At 45.8% G+C, this 27,668-nt stretch overlaps 1 protein-coding gene and 1 non-coding gene across 4 annotated transcripts; both read left to right on the forward strand.

Moving 5' to 3' along the window:
• The first annotated feature begins 1,432 nt into the window (after positions 1 to 1,432).
• Positions 1,433 to 26,597, forward strand: LOC135918686 (carbonic anhydrase 1-like). 3 transcript variants are annotated; one of them, XM_065452343.1, is made up of 8 exons: positions 1,433 to 1,533; positions 3,534 to 3,692; positions 5,083 to 5,169; positions 10,124 to 10,285; positions 11,484 to 11,635; positions 14,522 to 14,611; positions 17,018 to 17,239; positions 26,193 to 26,597. In XM_065452343.1, exons 1-8 carry the CDS (start codon positions 1,521 to 1,523, stop codon positions 26,409 to 26,411), a joined length of 1,104 nt encoding a protein of 367 aa, XP_065308415.1. In that variant the 5' UTR covers positions 1,433 to 1,520; the 3' UTR covers positions 26,412 to 26,597. The 3 variants fall into 3 exon arrangements, with proteins under 3 accessions (XP_065308415.1, XP_070390104.1, XP_065308424.1); XM_070534003.1 differs by lacking the exon at positions 26,193 to 26,597 and adding an exon at positions 18,629 to 22,218; XM_065452352.1 differs by lacking the exon at positions 17,018 to 17,239.
• Positions 15,706 to 15,778, forward strand: TRNAT-CGU (transfer RNA threonine (anticodon CGU)). The gene has a single exon. It is a non-coding gene; the product is annotated as a tRNA-Thr (tRNA).
• Positions 26,598 to 27,668: the final 1,071 nt, after the last annotated feature.

Raw genomic sequence — 27,668 nt, forward strand, 5'->3', positions numbered from 1 at the left:
TTTATCCAGAAAATTGTCCTGAGACTCGGTTCTCCGGCGATGGTCATAACCGACAAAGGAACGACATTTACAGCTGAGCTTTTGCGCACTGTCCTCGAGCTCAGTGGCACAGCGCATAGGAGGCCGACACGCCTATCACCCACAAACGAATGGGCTACAGAACGCCTAAACAGGATGATCGCAGACATGCTTTGCATGTATCTCGACGTGGAGCACAAGAATTGGGACAAAATATTCTCATACGTCACATTCGCATATAATACGGCACGCCAGGAAACAGCCGAAATGAGGCCGTTTGGTTTTATCCATAGTGGCGAAGTCACTACTATGCTTGGTGCTATGCTGCCTCATGACTGCAATGATTCAGACGCAGACACCGCAGAACTCACTGAGCGCGTCGAGGAAGCACGGCAGCTCGCGCGCTCCAGAATAACTACACAGCAAGAACGTGGTGCCCGACGATACAATCTCCGTCACCAATTCATCGCTTATACACTCGGGGATAGGGTCTCGGTTTGGTATCCGGTACGACGCCGAGGCCTCCCTGAGAAACGTCTACGCCGATACTTCGGACCATACAAGGTGCTGCGTCGTATTAGCGACGTGAATTACGAGGTCATAGGTGACAGTTCATGCTTCTCCAAGCGCCATCAACAGGTGTCTGAGGTAGTCCACGTAGTGCGCATCAATGATGTGGTCACCGACAAGCTGTTTATCTAGTCTAACGATTAGCATTTGGTGAGCATCAGGATGATGCTCGCTCTGGAGGGAGGGTAATGCTGTGTCAATATTTCTGCCAACTGCGCCCTGACGACGACCAAGACGACGACGTGCTCGAGAATACGAGCACGGTAAAGAAAAGAAAATGTCCTTCATTTGTGCTGGCCTGCATCCTGCGAGTACAACGCGGTACTTGTCGCAATAAAGCCCCTGTGCTTTGTGACCTGCGACACTGACGGCGACAAAGACGACGACCGGGCTCCCAGAGAGAACGAGCACGATAAAGAAAAGAAAAAAAAACATTCTTTTCTGCTGGCCTGCATCCTGCACGTCCTTCTCAAGTACAACGCGGTACGGCTACTTGCCGCAATAAAGCCCCTGTGCTTTGGGACCTGCGACAATATATTGTGGACTAACATTTAGGGCTATATAAGTTGTCTATTTGGCGAGAGACGTTACGCAATAATGAGGTTTGTTGGACAAGCAAAAGTTCTGTTTGAAGGGAAACTTAGGACATACTTGATCGACTGTCTACTTGTTCAACTCTACAGTGAATTTTCGCAGCACAGTTCTCAGCCTCACGCGGTGCCTTCAGCCATAAGTGTTATTAAATCTTATTGTCATTCCGTCTCAGTTTGAAGTCTCGCACCTGCCACATCAAGGAAGAAGATGATGTCAGGGCTTGTTTCACGTTCTAGTCGCGTGCCGAACCAGAAGAAGAAGACAGACAGTGCGGTCAGGCTGTTGCTCCTCTGGCTCCGGGCTCAAACCGTCGTGGAACAGGCATCTTTCTCGACGACATGCGGCCTTCTCGTAAGTTTTGTTAGTTCTCGGCCTCCGCTGTCCCTCTGTACAAGCAAGCAAGTAAGCTGCAGTTTTCTGGCTTCGAGAATTAAATTGCCGATCATAGTTGTCAGGCGCTGTACTTCATAAAAAGCTCGAAGAGCATGTGGCTAGGAAAAATACACCGCGGGGCCCTTAACACTTTATCACATTAGCGTCTGCGGTGTAGTCATTCTGGCATGGCCGCCGCATTTTGGTGGGGCTAAATGCTAAAATGCCTATGCACTTAGATTTAGGTGCCCGTTAAGGAATCCTAGGGGGTTTAAATTTCCGGAGTCCTGATAATCGGAGCGTGGTTCTGGCACGTAAAACCCTATAATTTACCTTGAAAGTGCGTAGGTTTGGGCATGTTAGTATTCCATAACTTTTTCGTTCTTAGCTCACAAAAGAGATGAGAGACAGAGGTATGACGCGGACATAACGCTGTGTCTGCGTCATACCTCTGTCTCTCATCCCTTCTTGTGCGCTAAAAACCTAAAACCTATAATTTAATTTTGTTTATCTTTCTCTCACTTTTGTTTATGTCTACGTTATGGTGTCATAATTTTCGTTCAACGCTTACCTGAACTAGCTGCGCCAGGGTAGCCGGTTTCGGATGTTACCAACTGAATGTAGCCAAAGAAGGTATGGGGGAAATTAACCGTTCTTTGAACTGAGAAATCGAAATAGTATGTAAAAGGAAAATGAAAAAGGACGGAAAAGCAACTTACCGGGGGGGGAGCCCACATTGTCGACATTGAGCGAGTGATGCTACAGCAATTTAGCTGTAGCGACGGCTGTCCCAATGTCAAATTTTCGTTGCTTTGTGTATATGCGCTAGATCTAACCATGGTAGTGTTGGCCCGCACCACTTAGGTCTATGGTATCTGATGGGCCACATTATTTTAGGTGTAGGCATCACGTAGAACGTGAATTTTAGCGTCATACAACTGACTGATAAATCCTTGTACGCTACATTACCTCATTAGGTCTGCCAGATCTGAGGTCCGTCCTACTTACAGAGCGGCTCAATTTTTTTGTTGCAAAAGCATGAAGTTAAAAGAGAATGAATGCAACTGTTCCCTTCGCTTCAGTATCTGTGTGCTCCAGTTTTCTTGTAAAATGGAGCCCCTTGGTTCCCTTTAGATTTCTTGCTAGTTTGTAATGTAACTATTTCAATTGTTCTTTACCGCGGATTAGGGCACTATGGGGTAGGGTTCTATTATCCTCTTTATGCCAAGAAAGAGGCCTTTTCCTGACATAAATGATAGCACTGGAGCGAAATCAAAGAAGGTGAATGAGGTTACATTCTCTTGATCAGATTATCCAAGAAGGAAGTGTGGACAAATATTCTCGGAAATATTTTACTTTGTTCAAAATTTACACGAGCTAAAGGCCTAGACTACTTCAAAGAGGAACGAATGCTCTCGCTATAATTGAAAAAGTGAGAATACCACCTATTAATCACAAATATGACATGTTTACAAGTCAGGATGTCAAGCGGCAGCCTTCTAAAGTACGAAGCGAATTTGCTATTCTCGCATTGCCATTTGTTGGGCTTGTTGGTAAAATGTTGGGCGCATTGTGTTGTCGTCTCCCTTCCGTCCTTGTTTGCTGGCGCTAAATATGCTTTGCTATTCTCGTTCACAAGTGGCTAATCCCTAGGCAAATTTTTAATATTAGAAGCCTATAGGCAATATTTCATAGGCCAAGTACTTGCAGTGAAGCGAAGAAGCTCAGACGTTCTGTGGCTTATACTATCGCAGAAAAAAATACTTATGCCCCTACACCATTAACATATTGAGACACCGTATAAAAACTAGTATGCTGTCATATATCATACTGGGCCTAAGAGACATGCACCGTATGGGATTCAAGAACATTCGGGCTTTTATATGGGATCCGTATAATCTTATTATGGGATTATCGGACATCGAACATGTGGGTTGTTAATAGTGCAGCGTCGCGGAATGTTACGCGTTCCATTCCAGGAGCCCTCTGTCATGAAAGGCGAGGCTTGCCAGCGTGTCCAGCGCTGGTGACCACCTGGTTTGTCTGCGCATGTATGCCAGGGACAGCAGAGGGCGTTGGTCTATACCGCAGGCTCGCCTTGCACCGCTCCCTGGCGGACATCATCCCGGTGGCAGGATGTGAGTACACGCGACGATCGGCGCCACTCACTTGGGGCGGGCTGGTCTATAATATCTTCATTGTTATCACGGCGCGCTTTAACTAGACTCCATTTTAACATGTGCAGATTGATAAAATCTCTTATGCACTAGCTATCGGTCACGTACAGGTACGTGCACGCGCAGTCTCGGAGCACGTGCCGGGCATTTCTTTGTTTTAATATTCTACCGCTGTTGTTTACTGGCTGCAATAAAAAAAAGAAGGTAGCAGTTTCGTCCCAAAGTCGAAGCATCTATTCGGATAGCAAATTAGTGGACAGCTACAGGAGCTAAGGATAGTATTTTTATCGGCCTTATATATTGTAAGCATACACACACTAACTAAATTAACAAGCGCGGTGTCCCGCGCGCACAAGGAAACGTGAACACATCTCACTCGATATCCAAGGATACTCGCTGTCAAAACCCTGCAGTGAGGAAACGTGGCAGCAACAGCGAGCGAATCGACCTTCGTGTAGCCGCTCGGCATCAACGTGAAGTGTGCCGCGAAAACATGGTGCAGCGCCGACTCTGCACCCGTCACACATGGCTTTCAAGACACAGTGGCCTGGCCGGGTGCACGCGGTCGCCCGGGCCGCCCAGTATAGAACGTAAAGCGGGCACGCTTCCTTCCCAGTTTCCTCCGTTGCGTACACGAAATTCAGGCGCGATTGCCGGCTCACCCTGGCACGGTTTCACGCGCACATACAGCATACAGCACGCTGCGATGATTTTATCGCCGTTGGACTTCATACGGAACCTTGCGGCGATGGCGACGTTGACGCCGACGGAAGAAATGCGCCTGGAATGTGGATATAATTGCTATCGCAATGAAATAACAACAAAACGTGATGTCACAGAGCTGATTAGGCCTTCGTCACGCTTGACCACTATTTCCCATGACTTCATCAGAATCTCATCCCTACTTGCAGTTGGGCTAGACTATTCATACTTATTGCGGTGCAATAGGACGCAAAATAAAGTGAATGAATTCGAGGAGTTGAAAGAGCAATAAACTGTTTGGAATTGCGATAGAAACTTGAGAGCCTGGGCCGGTAAGCCTCCTCCACAGGAGGCCACAGAGCATAGAAATGCTAGGTCGCGCAAGACCTCGTTATTTCTACTCTCTATGATTTCAGAACTATGCACTGCGGCTGTTAATTTCAAAATTGTTACGTCATTCTTTTCATGCTATCAACGTATTTAGATGGAAAAAAGAACGACAGTAACCATGCAAAGACAATGAAATCACCACGCAAAAGCATCGAAAATATTCTAGGCTTTGTTTGCGGAACACGGGGAGTTGCCGTTTCAGAGCTGTGTTGTGACTGGCTGTTCGACTGTGTCACGATGTTCTTGACGTCACTTTCAGGGCGCGAGTACTGCGATGGCGGTAGATGGGCCTACAAGTCGCCGTACTGCGGAAACGTGACCAATATGGACCCCAATTTTTCAGAAGGTAAGTTCACATTGGTTGTTGTAACCTTATACGGAGTTTATTAAGCCGGTGATGGTTACTAGTTCAACACCAAACCGTCATGTAGTAATGATTTATAATTACAAATGAGAGCAGTCCTTGAAAGCTTTCGACTTGGAAAAAGAAACGCGTGAGAGAGAAAAAGATAGGTTGGAAGAGAATATATCTATATACATACATACATACATATCTATATATATATATATATATATATATATATATATATATATATATATATATATATATATATATATATATATATATATATATATATATATATATATATGGGTGTGTGTGTGTGGACGAGACCGTTGTGGGGTTTTCAGCGCAGTGCCTCGTAATCTATGAAGTCGGGCAGTGTCTTTGTAGTCATGTAGTCATGTGTCATGTCATAACTTTAGCCAGAGTTTGAAAATATGCGAATGCCATGTAGCTGGACAGAACAAAGGTAATGCTGTTTGCCGGCGCGTGCAGATATCCAAAGTATTTCTTCATTCCGTCTAATTAGACAAACATAATTATTCTTAATTAATTAGCTTCTCAAATATCGTAATTAGATTAAAAGTGCCAATGAGAATATTGTAGGGCGACATGAAAGAGTCCCGATACATCTTTCTGTTGCTCAACACGTGCTACATAAATTTGGTTTTCCGAGCGTGAAAGTATGCCGCGACTATATGTAGCATATATATATATATATATATATATATATATATATATATATATATATATATATATATATATATATATATATATATATATATATATATATATATATATATATATATGTATATATATATATATATACAGTATGCCACGACGCGGGATACACGACCGGCCAGTCGCGCGCCATTGTACTGCTGCTCAAGATTTCAAATTTCCGTTTTGAAGTTCTGGTTCGTTTGGATAGAAACTTTAGATAGGTCTCGCAGATCCCAATCGCACGCGAGAAATCGTAGGGAAATTGTCAACTTTGTAGTGTCACCTTTTTGAAAGCGTGATTATTGGCAGTGTCTCAATGGTAGTACTTCAGTGTAGCGAAGACAAAATACAAGCTCAACCATCCTTTGTCTAGAGGTGACATACACATTGGGTTAAAACAGAACGCTTTGCTATCGTCTTATTCCTGGAAACAAATTATTTAACTAAATTTGAGCTCATCAAACCGGCATACGGTGCAAGTCAGACAAACAAAAATAAGAATTCGCATCAAATGAAATCGAAGGAAATTGGTTTTCCTTCATTTGAGAAAATTTAGCACCGCACAAATGTTGCTAAACCATGCAGCTTAACGAGGTGGAAACCCGTATAACTGGGAGCTTGGGACAGCAGTTACACGAATACAAAAAACCCACACATACACAAGCAAGCAGTGCTTCGTAGTAGTATTGATGGAAGTAGACATAAATAAGAATAATAGCTAGTATATAATGGTAAATTATGTAGGCAAAGCACAATATTTTACATACAAGAAATAGGTAGAGAGATCGCGGTCTCTCGGAATGTTTAATATATTTTTGTATGAATATGTCACGTGAGTTCGTCAAAGAACTAAAGGAAAAGGTCGAAGTAATCGTGACACATGGCCCTTTAGCATTGTGCGCAATATAAACTTGAGGATTCGTTTCCCGTATTTGGTAGAGCAACAACTGATATGCCACTGTTCCAGATGGCGAGTGTCGCCTATTGCTGTATTCTCTCTAAGCTGCGGTAATTGCATTATTGTTTTGTCATTCTTGCTGGTATTTAATTTATAAAAACGACTTAGTTTAATTTTGTAGATTGGCAACATGTTAAAAATGCGATATCTTTTATTTATGCAATGCCCGTGGGCGAGAAAATTATGCAGCAGAAGATATTCACTGAAGAACTTGCTTCTGCAGTAACAAAAACTGGTTTAGGTTCTCTGTAGTTGTGGTTGAGCTGACTAATGAACCATAATTAGGCGTCCAAGAGAGGAGAGAAGAGTATATTATAAAAAATCACTGACGTTGAGTAGTTAAGGTTTCACCCCACGAAAATATTAGCTCACGATAATTTCTTAATTATGTAATATATGCCCGCACCCCATGTCGTATGTCCCGTGAAATTAGGACCCGTAAAACCCTGGACTAAAAGCTAACTGCGACTGCGGGGTGGGGGTGCTGCCTTGTTCTTGACACCATAGGATTCGGGGTTTCGTGGCCTCGGTGTCTGACGTCACACAGAGGGCCGCTCTCTATGCCACCGGTTACTCTCGGGACAGATAGCTGGCCTACGCTGCCGGAGCGTCACATGGAGGCTAAGCGGGCCCACGCCGTCGTCCAAGCTTTCTTGACGAGGGTTGCTTCTTTCGTGGAGATTAAGAGGTAGAGAGGACGAGGAACGAAACAGGGGGGCGGGGGGGGGGAGGGTTTGTTTCCATTGGAAACGCAAACTTAATTCACATAGAACAAGGGGTGCCCGTACTGGCCGGAGCACGGAACGCAGTGCAGCGTTCTCGGTAACATGAGCTACATGCCAGAAGACTACATCTTTCTGGGAGAGCACACCAGCACACTATAGCACACCCTAGCTACATCAAAGGTGTCCGCTTTTAACCCCTCCGTCCTCCCTAGATCCCTAGGTCAGGGCAAATCCGCGGTCACACCACCTTCCACTTCGGAGCACTCGCAGTCGTCTTGACAGTGAGAGCGGGCACAATCACTCCGGCACCTTTGTTCACGGAAAGCCATCTGATAATTACCCCCGGGTGCACACGGCTCGCTCGCCTACCCCTCCCCCCCCCCCAAAAAAAAAAGAAAGAAAAAAGAAGGGGATGCCCGTAGGCACTTTTGTCACGCTTGGCTCCATTTGCGCGTCTTGGCTCGGGGTATGGCTCAGCAGTGAACGTAACGAAGCGGCAGACAACGCACTTTCCCTGGAGTTTCTGGGTCCCAGCGTCGGAGTCGGCGACCAAGTGCCATCCATCAACCCCGTAGCCGCCAAACATGTCTCGCCTTGGTGTCGCCGCTGGTCTGTCTGAGGCAACGTACTGTGAGCCTCACGATGGGATTCGTCGCAGTAGGGCAGGAGAGGCTAGAAAGTCGCTTCCCCAGCTGGTCGATCGTAACAGCAGGCACTCACTGTCTAACAAGTTTTTGTTTACGTTCATTCCCTTAATTTGCTATTCTAACAGTTTTCAGTAGTAGTTTGTGGCACTTGGCAGCCAAACACCTTGTAGACTACCAAAAGTAAACCTTCCCTTGTAGCCCTGTTCGGTAGACTACGCAGATGAATTCGTTCAAGAAACAGCTAAATACGCCGATAAAATAAATATGTGGAGCGTCAGTAGTGGCTGTCAAAATTTAATAACTTCCGATCTACAGAGTATGGAGCACTTGTGTATTGTTGGTGACGCGGTCCTCGGGGTATCTTAAATAAATAAAAAAAGGAGACATAAACAACAAACTTTAAATGGAAGGTTTCTAGTATTTATGTTAGAAACTACATGAAATTTCCATATAACTTTCAATTTCGAAAGCAGACAAGAATGGCGGTTCAAATTTTTTCCTTGATCATGGGTCATGGGCAACGACCACGTTAATTCTCCAACACACAAACTGCATCTGTGTAACATAGTGCAGGAGCAAAGGGCTGGCGACCAGTCTTTAGCACTTCTCTATTTGTTTTTTCGCTCTTCGCCACTCCGAACAAAGACCTTTGCAACCCAACTTTACGAAAGGACCTGGTGACTGCTGATCTTGTTTGTACACAAAATCTACGTATGTATACCTTGTTAATGACTTATTTTATTCGCACGGAATGCACTGGCAACGCCGCTGTATATCCATGACATCCGGCTCTGCAGCTTGAATATAAACAGTAACTGTCATTAATATTCTGGGGCCAAATTAATAAAGCTTTTGGCTAATGGTAAGTGCTCTTTCCCATTGGGCGGCCGTATTCGCAAATAGTATTTTGAAGGCGGAAAATTCAACGCTATACCCAGTGCCACCCACAAAGAATAGACGAGACAAGCACTGTGTGGTATTTTAAAGGTAAAAAATTCACTTCGTGGGTTGTCCTGGGTCTTGCGCTGAATTTTTCACCTTCAAAATATCATGTACCAACTAACCCCAACCGAAGTTTTATCTGTCGAATAATAGAAATGACTGAAACCTTTTTTTGACGAAAATTTCTCGCGTACAATATTTTTAACGATACGAAGCTTGAATCCGTATTCAGAAACATATTTTTGCGCTAGAACTGTTCGTGAGAGCAGATTCAAACAAGCCGTGATGTCAGACATGTCATTAGAGTAAGCGGCCAGTCAATGGCAAAGAGCACTTACCGATGAAAACGTTTGCTAGTTGGTTCTCTCGATCATAAAAAGATAGGAAGGGGGAAGGGGAGGCCAACTGCTGCGTCCTGTGTTTTCTCTCCTGTCGTTCCCACCGCTGCTCTCTAACGATGTTCAGGCGAGAACAGGGGCCCAGAGTTTCGTTTATTTCAGCAGACCTTCCTCTTTCTTGAGTGCGACCTTCCTGTTTAATTTATGGCATCTTCGAATGCTTGCTTCGATCAGACTAGTCAGGTCTGAAGAGCAGCACTCAAGATGTATTTCGAGAATACGCAGACCCTAAACATGGCACTGAATAGAACTTATCATGGCATGGAAATGAGGCCGCAGACATATCGGTTCTCGAGTGCATTCTATTTGCCTTGCACCTTAACTCTCTTACTACACTGAGCGTGTATCCCCTCAGGGCAGCGCTGAACGTGGCACGCCAGACATTGAGCTTTATGGGTGGTCTCTGCATGATGGAGACGACTTGATCTCGTCACATGGCTTAGTTGTTTTGAAGCTCCGTAGGAATACCTGGAAGTGAACAGTAGATGCTGTCCTAACATAGCCTACTGAGTGACTTGCACTACATGATGGTTGATTTGATTATCTCGCTGCTTGGCCCCTCAGATCAAGACGTGTGGCCGCACTTCGAGAAGGCATGCGGCAATGCTGGCCAGTCGCCCATTGACATCAACTTCCTGCAGACCAGCTTCAAGAGCTTCGGGCCCATTGCATTCCTCGGCTACAATGTGCCCTTCCGCTTCAAGGTGGAGAATGGAGGACACGCCCGTGAGTGGACGGGCAGTACAAAAAGGAAAAAGAAAATAACCTGGCATCAGCTTCGCGGAACATGCCTTTTGCAACGGATGTTAAACGTCGACCATCTCCTTTCATGCTGGCTCGTTAGTTACTGCAGTATTGTAACCAATCTCTCTTAAAAATAATTTAGGGATGACTGTAGATTCTTCAGAGACGCCATATGCATCATCATGTGCATAGATATGCCTGAAAAAATCGGTCTTCTCGAACAAGCATTGTCTCTGGACTCGCAATTTACAATAAATGACATTAAGCACGAGGCTTAACACATCATTTGAATTTATCGTCTTACAGATATAGTTATATATGAGACGATATATACACCGATAGTCTTTGAGCTAAATGCAGTCCTCCAAAATTAAAAGACGTGTCTTATTACAAATTATCGGTGTCTGCTTATGCATTGCTTCTGTGTTGGCCAAGGAAGCGGTTGAGATGAACTGGATTGTATTTGTTAGATATTGTATGCTAATCAGACCTTAGACACCGTTGCCCACTTTTTCCCATCCATACTCCCATCTCGCAAGTCGTTCGCCGCACATGATTAATAGGATGGCTAAATGCCCCTAGAGATGTGTTCATCCGCACTGCGTCGTATGGTCAACGGCTGCTGTGTTGGCGGTATACGACGTGTAGGCGCAGTGGTCATAACTTGTCACGTATCGGTCTAACATAGCGTGTAGCAATAAAAAAATATATCATCGTTCCATTAATCTCCCATCGCTGAATCGGGAACTATATTCCACTGCTGATGTATATCGTGCGTGTGTACACCTCGTACCTTCGGCAGCGTTGCAAACGACTTGGATGGAGCGTACACGAAAAGATGGAGCATGCAAGATAGAGTATATAGACAAACGACACGATGGAGTATAGCGGAAATAGACGTTTCACGGGAAGTGTTGCATCGAAATGTCTACTACTTCTGGCACACAAAACATTACTGGCTGTATTGTAGGGAATGAGACAGTGCAATTAATCAACGTACACAGTGACCTTTACTTTGAGAGTAAGTTATTGCTATTTCGCTTAATCGGTACCACCGTCCTGCACACGTAAGTTTGCAAGACTCTGCAGAATGTATGAATAGTAACGGAACTACCGCGAGAGGAGATGCTGCAGCTTCGTGACTAGAGTATACACGCACAACACACGGTATGTATTGCAGTGTACATCACACCCGAGGACGCGAATCTGGAGTCGTACGGGGGTCCGCTGCCCGCTCGCTACACGCTGTCCAAGGCCGTCTTCCGATTCGGCAACGAGACCAGTGAGCGCGGCTCGGAGCACACGCTCGACGGACGAAACTTCGCGGCCGAGGTACGGAAACACGCGAGCACAGCTACTTCGCCATTCAACTGGTGGGATCAGGGGCGCTATAACGTAAAACTATTCCAAACTTTTCTATTCCAATTCTGCTATCAGTCCTCCGCGATTGGTCGAAAACTTTTTTCAGCCGTCCCCACTTCACCTGTCTGTTACGCGACGTCACGAAAACCGCAATACATCCCCATCTGATATGATGTGTACACACTGATTATGCATGATTTGACAGAAAAAAGAAAAACAGTTATTTCTGATTCGACACCTTTTCGCCATTGGCCCTCGGCTATTGGTAAAAAGTTTTCGGGCTGCACCCACTTCACCTGCCTTTCACGCGACGTCACAAAACCGCACAAGCTGGCCGCGTCAAAGTGACGTGTACGCGATAAAGATGCATTAATATGCCGAACAAAACTGAATTTTTTTCGGAATAGCCACAGGCTGCCCCGTTCCGACAGGAATAAAAGAAGGCTGCCGCCGATCGCTGAGACGCTGGCTACTCGCACCTGCCGGAGTGCATGGGTGTATTTGCATATAATAAAACTTCTTGTGTGACCGTGTAACGTTTTCAAGCACTTTCGGCACGTTTACTACCTCATTCTGCCAACTCTGCTTTGCTGGGGGTCAGTTTTAGCGTCATTCTTAAGTTTCCGTCGTATGCCGCCGCGATTTTCGACCAGCCACCACAAGCTAAGTAAGGGAAAGCCGACCAATCGCAGACGCCGGCACCACCCTCTTTATCCAGTTATCGATTTTCAGTGCACTGGCTCTGCCTCAGTGAATCCCTCTCCACTTGAGCGTTCTCCTCGCCTCTTGTCAGCCAATTAGATACGACAAGCCGCTCAGTGTAGGCAATGTTATTCGTTGTTCAAGCAAACAAAAGTGACCTCCTATGAACGAGGAGAGCGTTTGATTGGTCTGTTCAGGCAACCCTGCGAGTGACCGCCCGGTGCTTGCGTCGGTGGTTACGCAAATTTGACGTCAGGAAATCGGAATAGAAACATATTGGAATAGTTTTACGTTATAGGGCCCCAGATGTAGTTCGTTACCGGAAATTGGAGCGGGGCGACGACGGGACACGAAGGGGACACGTGTCTCGTCGTACAACGTGCTCTGTGCCGTGGCCGGAGTTGGTCTACGTGGCACCGCTGCGGTCCCTCCGGTGTTTCCAATGTAGCCATGCGTGCTCCCGTCGTGGACACTACTGTCGCCGGCATCCACTTCCGAGCAGATTGGAACTGGCGTCACCATACTTGCCTGCCAGGTTGATACCGTGTTGGTGCTGTTGCTGCTCCTAGAACAGGTTCGCCGGAACAATCATTTTCTGTCACCTTTTTGTCCGTCAGTGAAGCTGTCAGCCTGGTTCGGGGACGGAAGCCCAACAGCAGTTCGGCGGGCGATTTTCCTCCTGCCAATGGTGTCGTTCTATAACGAAATAAAAACTTGATTAGTCGCTACATCACGCGTGCTTGATAACACTACAAAGTACGAAGTAGCGCAGCTATTCATCCTATCGCAGACGTAATTCACAAGTAATCTTTTTAGCTATTTGACGTCAGCCAAAGGTACTTTTCTTTTCGACTTCAATGTCTCCATATTGCCTGTCAAAATCTGCGTCTGCCGTAAGGTGTTCAAAGATATGTGTTCGCATCGGTATACATGTGCGGCTTAGGGGAAAAGCACCAGAGTTGATGAGCACTGCTGTTTGGTTAGTTGGTTAAGGTGTTTGTTACAGGCAGTGCTAGCCAGGAAGTCCGGGCATGCAATTGGTTCACCCGTTCGTTTGTTTCGCAGTTCAGGAATCTGCGACCACATGTCTATTGGCCCAGTGTCGCGTAGATACCAAAGTATCCGGCATGAGATGCCCTTATTAACTATCCTCTGCGTTTCCGGAAGCAGTATCTGTTCCACACATGCGTTTGGAAATTCTCTTGTTCGCGTGTTGCCAAGTAGAATACCGCTTACGCGCTAAGCCATTTACTACAGATGTTATGGTCAAACGTTGGTGTTTACCACGGAGGAGCAGAGCAAGCGACACGCGGGTATGAATGCACGGCCCTAGGGTGCAGTGTTTGTTTAGCATTAAGTTGATTTTCCAGTTTTTGTTTGTTCTTGTTCTCGCCCTTCGGCATTGGCTTGGACGAATCCGTGGCACCACGATCTGTCAGAGCATGCACGAGGGACGGCAGATAATAACATAATAAAAAAATGAAATGTTTCACCTTTGTAAGCGCAGATTTAAAGAAAAGTGCTACGTGCTTGTTTCTTCAGATGGATTTTTTTCCTTCGTTATGTTCTCTCTTTATTAATTTTTGCAAAAAGCGCCATGCGGTTTCATGAGCGAAGTACAATACGTCTGTTGTTTTGTGCCGCATGTGCCGGTGTCGCACATTGCTGTCCACATGCTTGATAATACGTTTTTGTTTTTACTCATTCCATGTATTTATTCATTTCCGTCAAACTAGCTATGGGAAGTGCGCTTCGTCAAGCTGCTTTTCACGTTTTTTCAAGCAAGTTTTTCCTGACTACGCCTTTCTCCCTTGGAGATAAAATATATTTTTTTTCTAATTGAATTGAAATGCTGCAAAGTGTAAGGAATCTGAGTTCACTGTTTTCAAAAGTTGCGTAGCCTGTCTGAGAGCCTGTAATAATACGTTGGGCTTTTTCTTTGTTGTTGTCGTTGTTGTGACGCTCGTGTAGCACTATTTAGCCGTGTTTGATTTTCAGGGATTTGGAGCAATATAATTTTTGGTTAAGTGCCACCCGTATGCATCGCATTGACAGGTTCAGACACACGCGCCCGGTGGTTTCGGAAACAATTTTGACAAGAACTTCATATAATGCAGGAATTTGAGCGTCTCTCTGCCGTGCTCTTTCCCCCAGCTCCAGCTTCTGATGTCCTGCGAGAAGCCAACGCCTACCGACTGCCTTCGGCGTGACAAAGGGTTGGCCATATTCGTCATTCTCTTTGAGGTAAGAGCCTATTTTTAGCCTAGCCACGCTTCGTGACACTTGCACTGACGTCACTAAAGAAATTGGAGGACGCTTAAGCTTCGCCTTCAAGAGTGGAACACGACAGCGTTCCCGTCGACTCGCCAAGGGCTGTAAGACAATGGGCTACGGCGCAGCGACTACGCGCCCCGCATCGGACGCGGTGAGCGTCGAGCAATGCAGCGTTCGGCGCGGCAACGAAATGTGCGCCTGAGCGAGCGACGCACGCCTGAGCCTTAGAAACAACTCGTTTCTAAGGCAACACCGCATTCACTAGAGGAGCTTTTGTACCGCTTTGAAGCATCGTACTCGTGGCTCAGTGGTAGCGTCTTCGTCTCACTCCGGAGACCCTGGTTCGATTCCCACCCAGTCCATCTTGCAAGTTGTTTTGTATTCATGAAGTGCCTGCTGGGATTTATCGCTCACGGCCAACGCCGACGACGCCGACACAGACGACACCGGATTTTCTGCGACACGAGCTCCTTAACGCTGTCGCGTTAAAATATATACTACGAAAAACACGCAAGCGCTATAGGCGGCGTCCCGGAGGCAGCAAACGCGCCGCGGACACTCGAAGCAGCGACACTGCCGGTTTGTGTTTGCTTTACCCTCTGCTATTTTGTGAGAGCGAGCTCCGCTATCTTCTTTTTCCACAGTCGTTGTCGAGCTCTGCCTCCGTCGTGAGACATTTGATACATAATCGCATATGCGCAGAGAAATAACCAGACGAATCCGCCTCTATTCCACCTGTGGAAGTGTTTGTACAGCGAAGCTGGCGTGAACGTTAGACAAGGGCCTCCGCCCCAACTGATCGAGATGAAAGGGGGTTATCCGAGGGGCCCGATTTTCATTAATCATACCATAAGACGGACACCAAGAAAAACATAGGAGAAATTACTTGTACTTACGGATTGAATTAAAGAAATGATAAGTTAATGCAAATCCCAGGTCTTCGCATTATGCAGAAAGAATGTTCCACATCCGTCACCAAGGTTTGTGAGTGGTGGCGCTGGCTAAGACTCCCATGGTTCTAGTAGTAAAACATAAAAACCCAAGAAAGTGGATGGGAAGACGGCGCCCGCGGTAGCTCAATTGGTAAAGCGTCGCACTCGTAATGCGAAGACGTGGGATCGTTCCCCACCTGCGGCAAGTTGCGTTTTTCATCCACTTTCTTTTCCAATTATTTATCATTTCTTTGATTCGGTTAGCAAGTACAAGTAGTTTCCCCTACGTTTTCCTTGGTGTCATTCTTTGTTGGCTTCACATCCCCCCAACTGAAGTTAGTCGGCATTACGCAAGCACCAAAACCACAAACGACGTACCTAGCACGATCGCGTATGTGCGCGGAAGTTCACCATAAATCCTCATTCTTCTAGGTCATCTGTCAAGCGCAAGTGCCTTTTGGAACTAAATTATTAATTGAATCTAAATTGCGTCCGAAAACTCGTAAAATACGACATACACACATGCTGTAGATACGATAGCTTCGGACTGTACTGCAAGTACACGAGAAAACGTAATTTAGTTGCGCGGAAACTCAAAGAGAAAACCCTTTTACAGCTGTCGATTGAGGTCTGTCCTCATTTACTTTCATTCTTGTATAGACCCCCTCCCCCGTGTGGTGCAAGTGCTTGATTGAAGTAATGTAATTTTTGAAAGTAAGGTATGTAGAAAATTCGTAAAGTACAACTTACCCACGACCTGCAGACGTAATAGCATGCGACTGTAATTCGAATGTACGAGAAAACATGATTCTGTTAAGGGGAAAGTCAAGCAGAAGCCTTTTTTCCCGCTACTATTTTATCTGGGTGACCACGCCACGAAAAATCCCGATCAACTAGAGGCTAACGGCTTCGCTGTAAAAATAATTATAGTTGTCGGAATATGCGTTATTATGTTGTACGGCAGCACGACATTTTATTTAGTAACTCTAGATTATGGAGCTTTATTCTGCCAGATGTTACTAATGTACAATCTTCACTAATGGCAGTGCGCCCCTCAACCCTCCCGCCAATAAGAAGAGCCGAAAAATCGAACCCGCTAGGCCCTCGTTTTAAAGCTAAATCAAAAGTTAATAGGTTTGGGCATGTTGCTAATGCATCGTATTATATGAAACATACCGCCGTAAGCGCTTGTCTCACCTCGACTTGTCCTCTTTCCTTACTGCGCTGTGTTTTCTGCATTTGAAGATAAATGTCTGTTTCCCCGTCGAAAAGCTTTTATTCAAACTATACTGTGGGCACGAGGCCTTGTTTTGCTTTCTCTGCCGGTGCTCTTCGTTTATATTTATTTTCGTTTTGTTTTGAGCAATATATTTGCGGGCGTCCGTGCAATATCGATGCCCCGTGGAAACTGCAACCTGGCGTCTCGGACGCTCCCGACTTCCAGAAACAGGACGTGTCCAACCCGTCCGTGGACATACTCATCAACGCCACGCAGCACATGACGGCGCGGGGCAACACGACCGAGACGTTCATTCCCCTGGCCGTCCTGCTGCCGAACTCGACGGCCAACTACTACCTATACTTGGGCTCGCTCACTTTCCCGCCGTGCACCGGCAAGGCTCTCGTGGTGGTCTTCAACAGCGCCGTCTCCATCGGAGAGACGCAGGCAAGCGACACGTCCGTTGCTGCTTCTCGATGTTATCGGCAGCCACGTGACGTAAACAGATTTTCACTGGCATTCTCATCTCACAGTTACCTCGAGACCTGTTGAAGCAAACACACACCGCCTCAGTCAATATCGAACGCAGAATACTGCTTGCGTGGGTCTAGTCATCCCCGTTTTGTTTGCAGTCAACTATAGGTGAACCTCTAGTGGATTAGCGCCTTCTCTACTAATATCCACGGTGACCTGGCGCGACACCCGCAAATGAGATAACAAAAAAAAAGTCACTACGTTTCTTTTTTCGATATCCCATGGTGATCAAAGGAAAATAGTACGATTGATAGCATTGCGAAGATTGCTAAATATTAGATGAAGAGCACGACGACCGGGACTAGAGCGTGCTGCACAAGCAAGCGACGCTCACGCGTTCACGCACTTCTTTACTCATTCCAACGGCCAATATGGACGCGTTGCTACCGTTCCCCGGGCAAGAAACTCGCCTCTTCTCTAGTTTGTAGTTTCTAGTTTGCTAAGACAAATTTGCTTCACAAAGATATCACATTATGTCATTTTCTTTCGCTGAATTACGAGTAATGAAAATCATTCGCTGTATCCACGAAGTAGTTATTAGATGAAATCAGTTCGTAAGTACAAGCGCTAGCCAATAGCGACAGCGAACATATTAGCCATTTCAACAGGCCAATAGCAAGGAGCTCACACGTACGAAAGGTTTCGTTATTTTCGTCCCCTGGGGTGCTATGCAGGATGCGTCGAGTTTGGCGAAACTCGGGATCTTCACGAGCTCTGGCGACACCCCAAGATGAAAGCACGAATGGTACCGAGACACAGTTTATCTTTCGACAAGCCTCCAGTTTCATTGGTTTATCTAGATTCACTATGGCTGGCTATCATTCCTTGGGCGTTGCCTTCTGGGCGGTCGACAAACTGGGGCTCACGTGATCATACCGTCGGTGCATGGTCGTGCCTTCTTTCACTTGTTTGTCGTTCCACCGAGTGCATTACATGCAGAAGCAAGTTGTAAAACAAATGCATTTAGTACAATATTATTATTTACTTTAACGTGGTTTAGAAGCATTTTGAAGCTTACAAGATGTGCACTGAATGCGTCTTAGACTAATTTGTAATTTAGTACGCTTCGCATTATACCACGAGGGAGCGCTGTAGTGGCGTCATCACATCCATTCACCGGGCAAGCATGGCGGCTAAGCATCAGAGAGGCCCAGTGTAAACAAACCCGTACAACGAGCTTGCAGTGCGCGACGTAGTGATCAGGCTCGACGAAGGCCACTATTTCTTGGATAGTTCTGTTCCTCCGTGGGCAATCTTCCCGTGCACCCGGTAAGACTGCCAATAGCTTCGGCGATTTTACAGATCGCAACGCGCACCTACTGTTCACGGCGAAGTGCTGAAGAAACAACTTGTCCGGTGCTGCTTCTGCGAGTGCGCCGAGTTCCTCCACTCTGCGTGACTGCGAGCGTCACGAACATTACATAGTGTGGGCAAAAGGTAGACATCCTATATAGCTACGATGCGACGAGGTGGTACCGACGATGGATCTCGCTACCAACACAGTGAAGGAGACTTCGACAAACTGCAGATAAGTATATTTCTAGTGTTTCATATTTAGCATAATAAGAGTGCATGGATTAAGTCACTTTCGTAGTAACGAACTGAATGTCCAGCAGTTTAAAGAAGGCAGTGAGAACCAATGAGTGTTCGTGCTTTTACGTGCAAGTGGGCCCGCGAAAATATGGAATAGATGAAGGTAACCTTCACTAACTTGGTGAGGCAACAGAAATTCATGAGTGACATTAAGCTAGAAAATTTATGGAAGAGTATCTTTATCCAAGTGAAATATCAATAGCAAGTACTTATATAAAGCAGGAAACTTATACAAAAATTTCATGGGTTGAACAGCACATGGAAGGCATTACCGAATCGTGATCGCCACGTTACCGATATCCTTGAAAAAAGTCTAGAATCATTGCATTCCACCGGTTATGCAATATGGGACATAAACCTGGAGGTTAACAAAGAAACTTGAGATGTCAAGGACTGTGTAGAAAGCGAAGTAACAAAAATTGTTGCAGATAGCATTAAGGCAGGAAGACAGTGGCGTAGTAAACCGTGGCAACTGATATGCTAGTTGAGATTAAAAAAGAAAGGAATCGGCAGGCAGGCCATGCACGCATTCGATCACTTGTTGCCAATTCATATCAGGTGATTACATAAGCATTACAGAATGAATGTCAAGGAGAGAGAACTACAGCCAAGGATGGTAGAAAATTGCGTAATGGGACAAGAATATGATGTTTGTAGGCATAGGATGCAATCAGCTCGTATAAGACGGGATTGTAGGGTGAGGCATTTGTTTTGCAGCGAACAAAAATAGGTTTGTGGTGCTGACAGTAGAGACTCGTGAAGGTGCAGGGCCACCTCAGCTGCTGGCACACTAATCAACATGACAATTGGCTCTGAAAAAGAAAACCCCAGTTTTGAAAAATAAAGCAATGTTGTCCCAACGCATTGTTTTACTAAGCATACTACACTAGAGGCTTCCACATTTAAGGGCACTTAGTACTAATAGTGCAACGAGCATTTTTCTTTGTAAATAATGGTTTGTATGTGGCCGATTCATTCCAATACACTTTTTTGCAGCAAAACATTCTGCTGCTGGAGCCACTCAACCACATGGTGGCAGTAGGCGAGCGCCAGGCACGTGCTCTTGAGAGTGTGGCAAAGGTCCAGAGGGCTGCTCCGCAACAGTAGTATCGCTGCCCTCACTGCTCTCCTGTCGAGCCCACAGAAGGCACCTTATAAAGGAGCTTTCAGTTTAATATTTTGTTTATTATTCAAGAACATGAATAAAATTATTGCAGTAAACATTGTGCTGTGCATATTAGGCAACTTATAACATGCACTTTGTGTCCCTTCAAAATAGGCAAAAACGTAAGACAACCTGTGCCACTCTTGGACCATGTAAATAAAAAATACACTAATGCAGCATACACGTCATCATGCTGTTTGTTCTTTTTATGTGCAAGAATACAGTGCGTGTTCATTAGCCACAAGATGAACGGTGTGTGTAATTCACAATGAAGAAAGGAAACAGCAGGAGCTTAATAATGCTATCACCTATAGACTGTGCATATGACTGCAACACTCCCCGATTCAAATGTGCCATTACATGCATGTTCGATAGCACATATTCTTTAACATTGTGTTATAATTGCATGTACCATATTTCACACAACTTAAGCCCTTGCATAGCACACTTCTGATGTATCCATTTCATAGGCCAAATAATTGTACACTTTGTCCTTTTGTGTTGTATGAAAAGCAGCATCCTTTACAGTCGGATAAAACTTCAGAAGACAGGAGAGGCCCCACCCAGATGACCAAAGCGCAGCAGCCGATTGCCTACACGTCTAAAGAAATAGTCCCTCTCCAATGAGCAATATTAGTCTGTCTGGCGGCACGTTATCAGTCTCGAGTGCGTGCCCATTGGTGCAGGCTTGTGTTCACCTGCCTTAAAGTGCAGATTCCGCAGCCTCCTAAAGTTGTATCCGACTAACAGAAACACGTAATGCCTTGCACCAGTTGCATAGACTTCTGCAATTTGATAGCACACAATGATCAGGAGCAGAAATCTATATAGGCATCCAAGGAAAGCTGGCTGGCCACACTTCCATTATGAGGGGCTGAAAAAGGTCTCGCCAAATATTCCCATGACGTCCTTGAAAAAGAGGTGGTGTTTGGCACTTCTTTAGAATCAAAAAGAGATTACACCGAATGTTGTGTAGCACGTCAAAACAAACTGAGCTTGGTTATTTGCACAGCATGTAATGGGAGGTCGAGCTTCACATAGGAAACAAACTGCTCTGTCCAGTACAATTTTGAGGCCGGTATGGCACCTATTATGGCACCGGTATGGCACCTATTATGTCAACAGTGTCTATATACAAATTACACTTTTCACAGGCCATTGATTTTACCATTATTTTTGTGTGATGGTTCTTTCAATCATTGCTGGTATTACATGAGCAGGTGGATTTGAAAGCAAAGCTTTGTTTGCAAACCTTCCGACTTCCATAAGTGTGTGGCAAGGCACTGGCATGTTGTCGAATAGCTCACACTTCCTCGGTCCTGCACCAAAGAAGCCCAATGCTCTATTTTAAGTAGGATCGCACAATTCAACGGCACACAAAGAAGTGTAACACACACAGCAAAGCATTCTGCTGTGTGTATTTCTCTTTGTGTCCCGTCGAATTGTTGTGCAATTAAACTTCAAGCTTCTATACCAATACACCGTCTTCAACCTCACCAATGCTCTAGTTATTAGGCCATAATCGTGCACATCTTTGAAATTTCCCAACACAAATTAGTTCTCCGAAAAATCACAAATGTTAAATTTTGCAGCACAGCTGTATGTATGAACGTGCCATATTCTTTACCACTAAACTCACAGGAATCAAAGAGGCAAGCATTAACCAGCCTTGCTGCTGCCGTTACCATTATCATCATGACACCAATGGAAAGACAGTGCCACGTTTCAGTAAAGGGAGTGCTGGAGGGAAAGGTGTGACAGCGAGGGCTTACAATAAAAATAACAGTTACGAGACATGTTCAATGCCAATATATGCTGCATGTCGCTCAGCCTACTTTGGCAATGCGGCAAGTGTTTACTCGTTTGGGCATATCACGTTTTGTGTAATCGTTGCTCTAAACCTGTACAAATGGTCTATTTGCTCTGCAAGTTTTATTTTTATCATGGTAGGTTAAAGACCCACTTTTCATTGGCATCTGCACCACATTTCTCCCGATATGTAATAATGCCTTGGTGGTTCATGACATCTTCACGTACTGAGAGTTCTGCAGAGTATCGGATGTGCGTTGTTCTAATGCTTAAGAATTAGAGCCCCATTATGAGACGAAAATATACAATTTATCCATCCAGAATAACGCCGCCCCCCCCCCAAAAAAAAAGAAGATGCACTGAACCTCTGGCACCTGCATCGACAGTGAACAGAGCAAACAATCTGAAGTATTTTCTTCATGCAAGCCAACACACTAAGATTCTCAATGCATTTTCATTTCGCCACAAATGCATAGGCACAACCGGCTTGGCGCAACATCCACATCTCGCGCTGCAACAAATTGTGCAATGCCTCGCTGTTTCATAGTGCGGCCGAGAGATTACGCATGACCAAAATTCAGCAGTGTGCATACTTAGTAACTTCACCAATGAAGAACCCCAAGTTGTTCATGAGATTAGGATTCATAGGTTACTTCACACAATTAGTGATATCCATTTATCTATTTATACTTAACCCCTTTCCCAAGAAAGTGAGCCATTTGGAAGGCACTCTGACGGATAAGTAGAACAATCGACAAAAAGTGATCAACCAGCGAAAAAGTCTGTTAATCGCAGTAACGCTGACATTGATGGCGCCTTAATTCCTACGTACGTTCCGTCGACACACCCGACTACGTTCGTAATGTTCCCACGAAGTGGGAAGCATTTTTTTATACATGCCCGCTCCGCCGCAGTATTCTGGAAAGCTAGCCACCGCTTACGCACTGCCGCATCGATAAGCGCGTCATACACATCTCTGACACAGTGGCTAACAGTAGTTTGATGGCGTCCGATGTAACGCTCGGCGCCGACTCTTCCCTGAAAACTCCCAGTCCCGTAGAAACAGAGGGCACAGATGACTTGCTCTACGACGGTGAGCGAATGACGCCCGCCACGCTGTCTCCGCAGACGAGAGTCTTCGCCTAGCTCGTCACACAGCCAGCACACTGATGTCTTCGACAGGCGAAAATAACGCTGAAACTCCCCGTCGGTCATGCAGGTGAACGGGTCCGGACGGTCATACTGACGCTTGCTGCCGCTGGATGCAATGAAACAGGCTGCTGCTGCCGCCGCCATGTTCCCGAGTTGAACTCGGAGGGGGTTTCGCGATGTACGAGTTTAGTACGAGTTCGCCTGTCAATCAAAACCAGAGGTCACGCCCCGCGCGAGGCATGTAACTATTGCGCGCGCACCCACTACAGTTGGGCCCCGCCCAACTTATCTTCCGGCAACAGCGACGCGGTGTCGAGCTGAGAGGCATCAACAATCTTGACCGCCGACATAAAACACGCACAACGCACTGTCATCCGTGATGTACTGAGCACCACTATCGAAAACAAAGCGTTGACTGTCGCTGGCATACATCTTCTCGGGCTGACATGGCCGCACAACACGGTTTCACTGCCTGCATTGCGGCGCGTAGCGCACAGTAAATAATTATTGGCACGTCACTGTAGGTTCTTGCAAGGCGTCGAGGGGGACGACGATGCTGAGGAGTGCTTATTGCAGCAGTCGTTTCAGATGGCTGCTCTGTCATCGGTGATGAAACGGAGTCACAACGTCGTGAACACGATCAGCGTCCGAGAATCGCTCGCTCTTCTAGGCCCAGTGCAATGGCATTTCTTCATCACAAGCACTGCGCACTCAACAGTTCCAACACCTCTCACCGTTCGAAATCTGATTTCATAAATGCACACAAGAGCCCTCACCTGCCAAAATGCGAGTGCTGCGGTGTCGTTACGATATCCATCTGCGATCGCTGCTGGCTCCAGCAGAGGTAATCCGCAAGCACCTTCGACTGCACAACACACTCATATACTGCGTACATGCGCTCAGAGGCGCCTTCACTGGGCAAGCGATGACAAGCGATGAATTCTGTGGCTGGGGAAGCACGCACGTTTCGCAATGTATCGCAGAGGCTTCGCGCACAAAGATAAACTGCATGGTACATTTTCACTGAACTGCGTCACTACGCACTCTAAAATAACATACCGCCATTTTACAGCGACAGCTGTTGTGTCGTTTTTAGTCGGTAAAGCGGGGGCCTTAAAGCCTAGTGAAGCGCCTGCGATGAACAGCCGTACCGCGGCGCTGCGTTTCTATTCCCCTAATAGAGAAAGAGTGGCCTTGACCCTCCATGGATCATGACCGACTTTATTGAGAATAGCACTGCAGCGCCCCTAGGCGACTTATCACCGTAAGAACGCCCTCGTGCGTGCGACCCGCTTCAATGTACCGCTTCTAAGCTTTCGCCTCCCTGTCGCCAGTCACGGCAAGAAGTGCAAAATTTAATAATTTGCTCGATCTCCGTTTGTCATCACAAATTTCTAGCACTGAAAACGAAAAACAGATATATAAAGAAATAAAAATGTGCGTTATTTTATTTGTCGTATTTTAACGTATTCGTTTGAGTGAAAGTGTAGGTGCAAGAATGCGCCGCATGTTGAAATGTTGAATAAAATGAAAATGAAATGTACCCCGTTCGCATTCGATGGAGGATAGATAGATAGCGCCCGAAAGATGAGGCACGCCCTTGACGCGCCCGGGAAAGGCGTGGCAAACGGCTCACGGCAAGTGTGCTGACAGACAGCGGGGCAATCACGGTATCGCTAAGTTGCGATAATCCGTTGATAACAATACGCGGCGCTGGCGCGTTTCGTTGTGCAGCCTTCTGCGCTTGAAACGTGGAAGCAGCGTGCCGCGCAGGGTGCGCTCATGTTGTCATACGCGACTTCTTGTCTACATATTTTTTTGCCTGCACCTTCGGCCCGTTCCGCGCTATCTCCGTTCACTGACTGCCGTCGAGCAAACTCGGGCAAAACTCGGGTGAACGAGAAACTCGACGCATCCTGCATAGCACCCCTGGTTTCCTAATGGCTCGCCAGCTCTGACGTACCTACGTGGGGACCTATTTTTGTAGGCTTATTGGTGACGCTATCCTGTTCCAATTTCGAAAAGCTTCAAAACAGGTTTCAGGCGACAAAGAGCTCTGTAAACAGCATGAGACATGAAAGCACACTTCAAAACTCTTTCTTCTCCCCGTCTAGGTTGTTGTTTTCTTCCTGATTTCATCGCAATGAGTTTTACACTGGCAAAAAAATTGGAACGAAGGGAAGAAGTACGCAAACAGAAGCGGAAATTTGTTTTGCGCAATATTGCGCTTCGTCCACACAGATATATGCGGATGTATATATATATATATATACGTCTAGCATTTATGAATATTGCATAAGAATGGAATACAAAGCAAGTATATAGTACCGGTACTGGCAATGTTACGTGGCGGCATCAATGTTTTCCTGCTAAAGCTAGCTGTCTCGAAGGTGTGGTCTGGCATGCTCATTTCTGAGATTATTCTCTCTCTCTCTCTCTCTCTCTGATACCTACAATGATACATAGTGATACTTATGCATAGGTATCACTATGGTAAAACATAGTGGCCTCCTAAGTACGGAACGATGTTTTCGCGAAGTAGTGAAACGTTTACCAGCATCTTCGTCTCGGAAATTTGAGGGTACTTCCCAGTCGTACCTCGCATAGACTATGCATGCTGTATCACGCTCGTGCGTGCGGCTTATCTGCTATAGAAAGCGCAGGCTATCGCTTTACACGCAGTGTTGTCATTCACCCGAAGTGTGTGTGGGCCAGCCCGTACCATACGCCGGTGCGGCATAACACGCATGGTGGAGCCTGATTACGCCTGCTAACTTTGGCAGCAGCGAACTGGTTACCGCAACGTTCCGCTGGACAACACACTTTGACGTTCATCAGCACTCCTCCGATTCATGACTCTGCGGTCGTACTTTGACAGGCGCCAAAATCATTGGTTTTGTAAAAAATGGAGTAAAAACAATTTTCTTTTAAAGGAACAGATAAACAGCACACCATCAAAATTAGCTATCATCATTTGACAGCAACGTTCTTTATGAGTGTTTATCCTACACTGTTAGTTCATGTACACTCTCGTAGCCAACACTGCGGCTCTTCGAATCCGAAACTTTATCTATATGGCCACAGGTACATTGTTGTGTTAATACAGGGCTTCTTCACAAAGCAGCGCTTTTGATGGCGTGTATGCAGCTGAAGAAGCTGAGGAACAACCTGTACTACTACTTTGGCACCTGCAAGAACCGGGTCGCCGGCAACCTGCGCAAACAGCAAAAGCTGGGCAACCGCATCGTCTACAGGTCATTCAAGTTCACCGGGGCGGCTACCACCTCAAGGCCTGCCTTCAAAGTGCTGATCGGAGTAGCGGCAGCGACCACTGCCCATTCTATCGGAAGTGGCCGCACTATTTAATTGCGCGAACATATTTCGCAACGCGTGCGTACCCTATGAGACAACGAGGAGCAGTTGTTTATATTACCGAAAAAAATTATTGCGAAACAAATACATCTGATGCAGTTTGCATTTATCACCTGATTTTTTTCTGGTTTAATGAACACACAAATCGCTTTGTGAAGAAATAAAAGCAAATATTTTACGGCCCGATCTCCGCCTACTTCTTTCTCGTATAGGAAATTTCGTATTTGTGCACAACTTTAGAGCAAGTGTGAAGTAGCTTTAAAACAAAAAATGTAGTCAGATGATGCATTAATCGTATATTGAGTTGGTGCGATGGAAGTACATAGTAAAAAAACAGTTTTCTCCGGGTACGAAGAGAGATACCAGATTGGTAAGATGGCCGGAGATGCTGAAAACAGTTTACAGGGCACTGTCAAGAAGCTACGCTTTAAAAAACAGAACCAGTTCTTCGTTACAGACTACCAACCAGTTTTTAGAAACACCTGATGTGGGGGAACTATGTAGTGAGAAGACGTAGGACCTGATGAGCAGTAGTACATGATTTGCGACACATTGCGAGGACATTGAGTGGTTACCTAACGGTAGTGGTGCGGCTGTTTCTTGGAACCTTTGGCTTTGTTGAAGTCAACCGGCTCTAGAAGAGCGCGGAATTTTTATTCGCTCAATAAAGTTGCAGCGCGACATTGCTTGTTTAATTTTGCTTACTTCAAAGAGCTTAAGGCGTGACCGTGTTGCGGTCTCCCCTGACTGTTATTAGTGTGCAGAGCTATTATTAATAATAAGGTACAGCGACACAAATCTCTAGCACAAAGCATCTTATAAAGCCACTTGCAAAAGTGCAAAGAGGGATGACGTGGAGGATACGAAGCAAAAGTGGAAGCATGCTTGGATGAGTAACGACTTTTACTAAGAACGTATTGTGGCCGTAAACCGAAACAAAAAACCCCGATAAAATCGGCTGCAGATGACACGATCAGATTGCTTTGAAAGGCAACAAAAGCAATGATGTGTCAGTGTCCTCTCTATTCCTTTTTTTTTTGCGCTGTTTTTATGTTTTGCACATGGCGGCCTCTTACCAATTCACGTTATGTTGGCGCAGGAGAAGAGAATCGGTTTGACAGCTTGTCAGACAAGACGGGACAACAACCTTCGGTCAGCCGTATACCTCAGCAGATGCACGTGTTTGCATCAACACCACACGAAGGCACATTTCGCGAGCGCGCAAATGACGCACGCATACATTTGCGATGT

The sequence above is a fragment of the Dermacentor albipictus genome, chromosome 2 (genome assembly GCF_038994185.2).
Source record: "Dermacentor albipictus isolate Rhodes 1998 colony chromosome 2, USDA_Dalb.pri_finalv2, whole genome shotgun sequence".
Taxonomy (NCBI): Eukaryota; Metazoa; Arthropoda; class Arachnida; order Ixodida; family Ixodidae; genus Dermacentor; species Dermacentor albipictus.

What these genes read in the sequence shown, in the direction of transcription:
- LOC135918686 (XM_065452343.1), top strand. An exon ending in CATCATCCCGGTGGCAGGAT is followed by an intron (nt 3,693 to 5,082) that starts GTGAGTACACGC and finishes CGTCACTTTCAG; the next exon opens with GGCGCGAGTACTGCGATGGC. An exon ending in TATTCGTCATTCTCTTTGAG is followed by an intron (nt 14,612 to 17,017) that starts GTAAGAGCCTAT and finishes CCCGACTTCCAG; the next exon opens with AAACAGGACGTGTCCAACCC.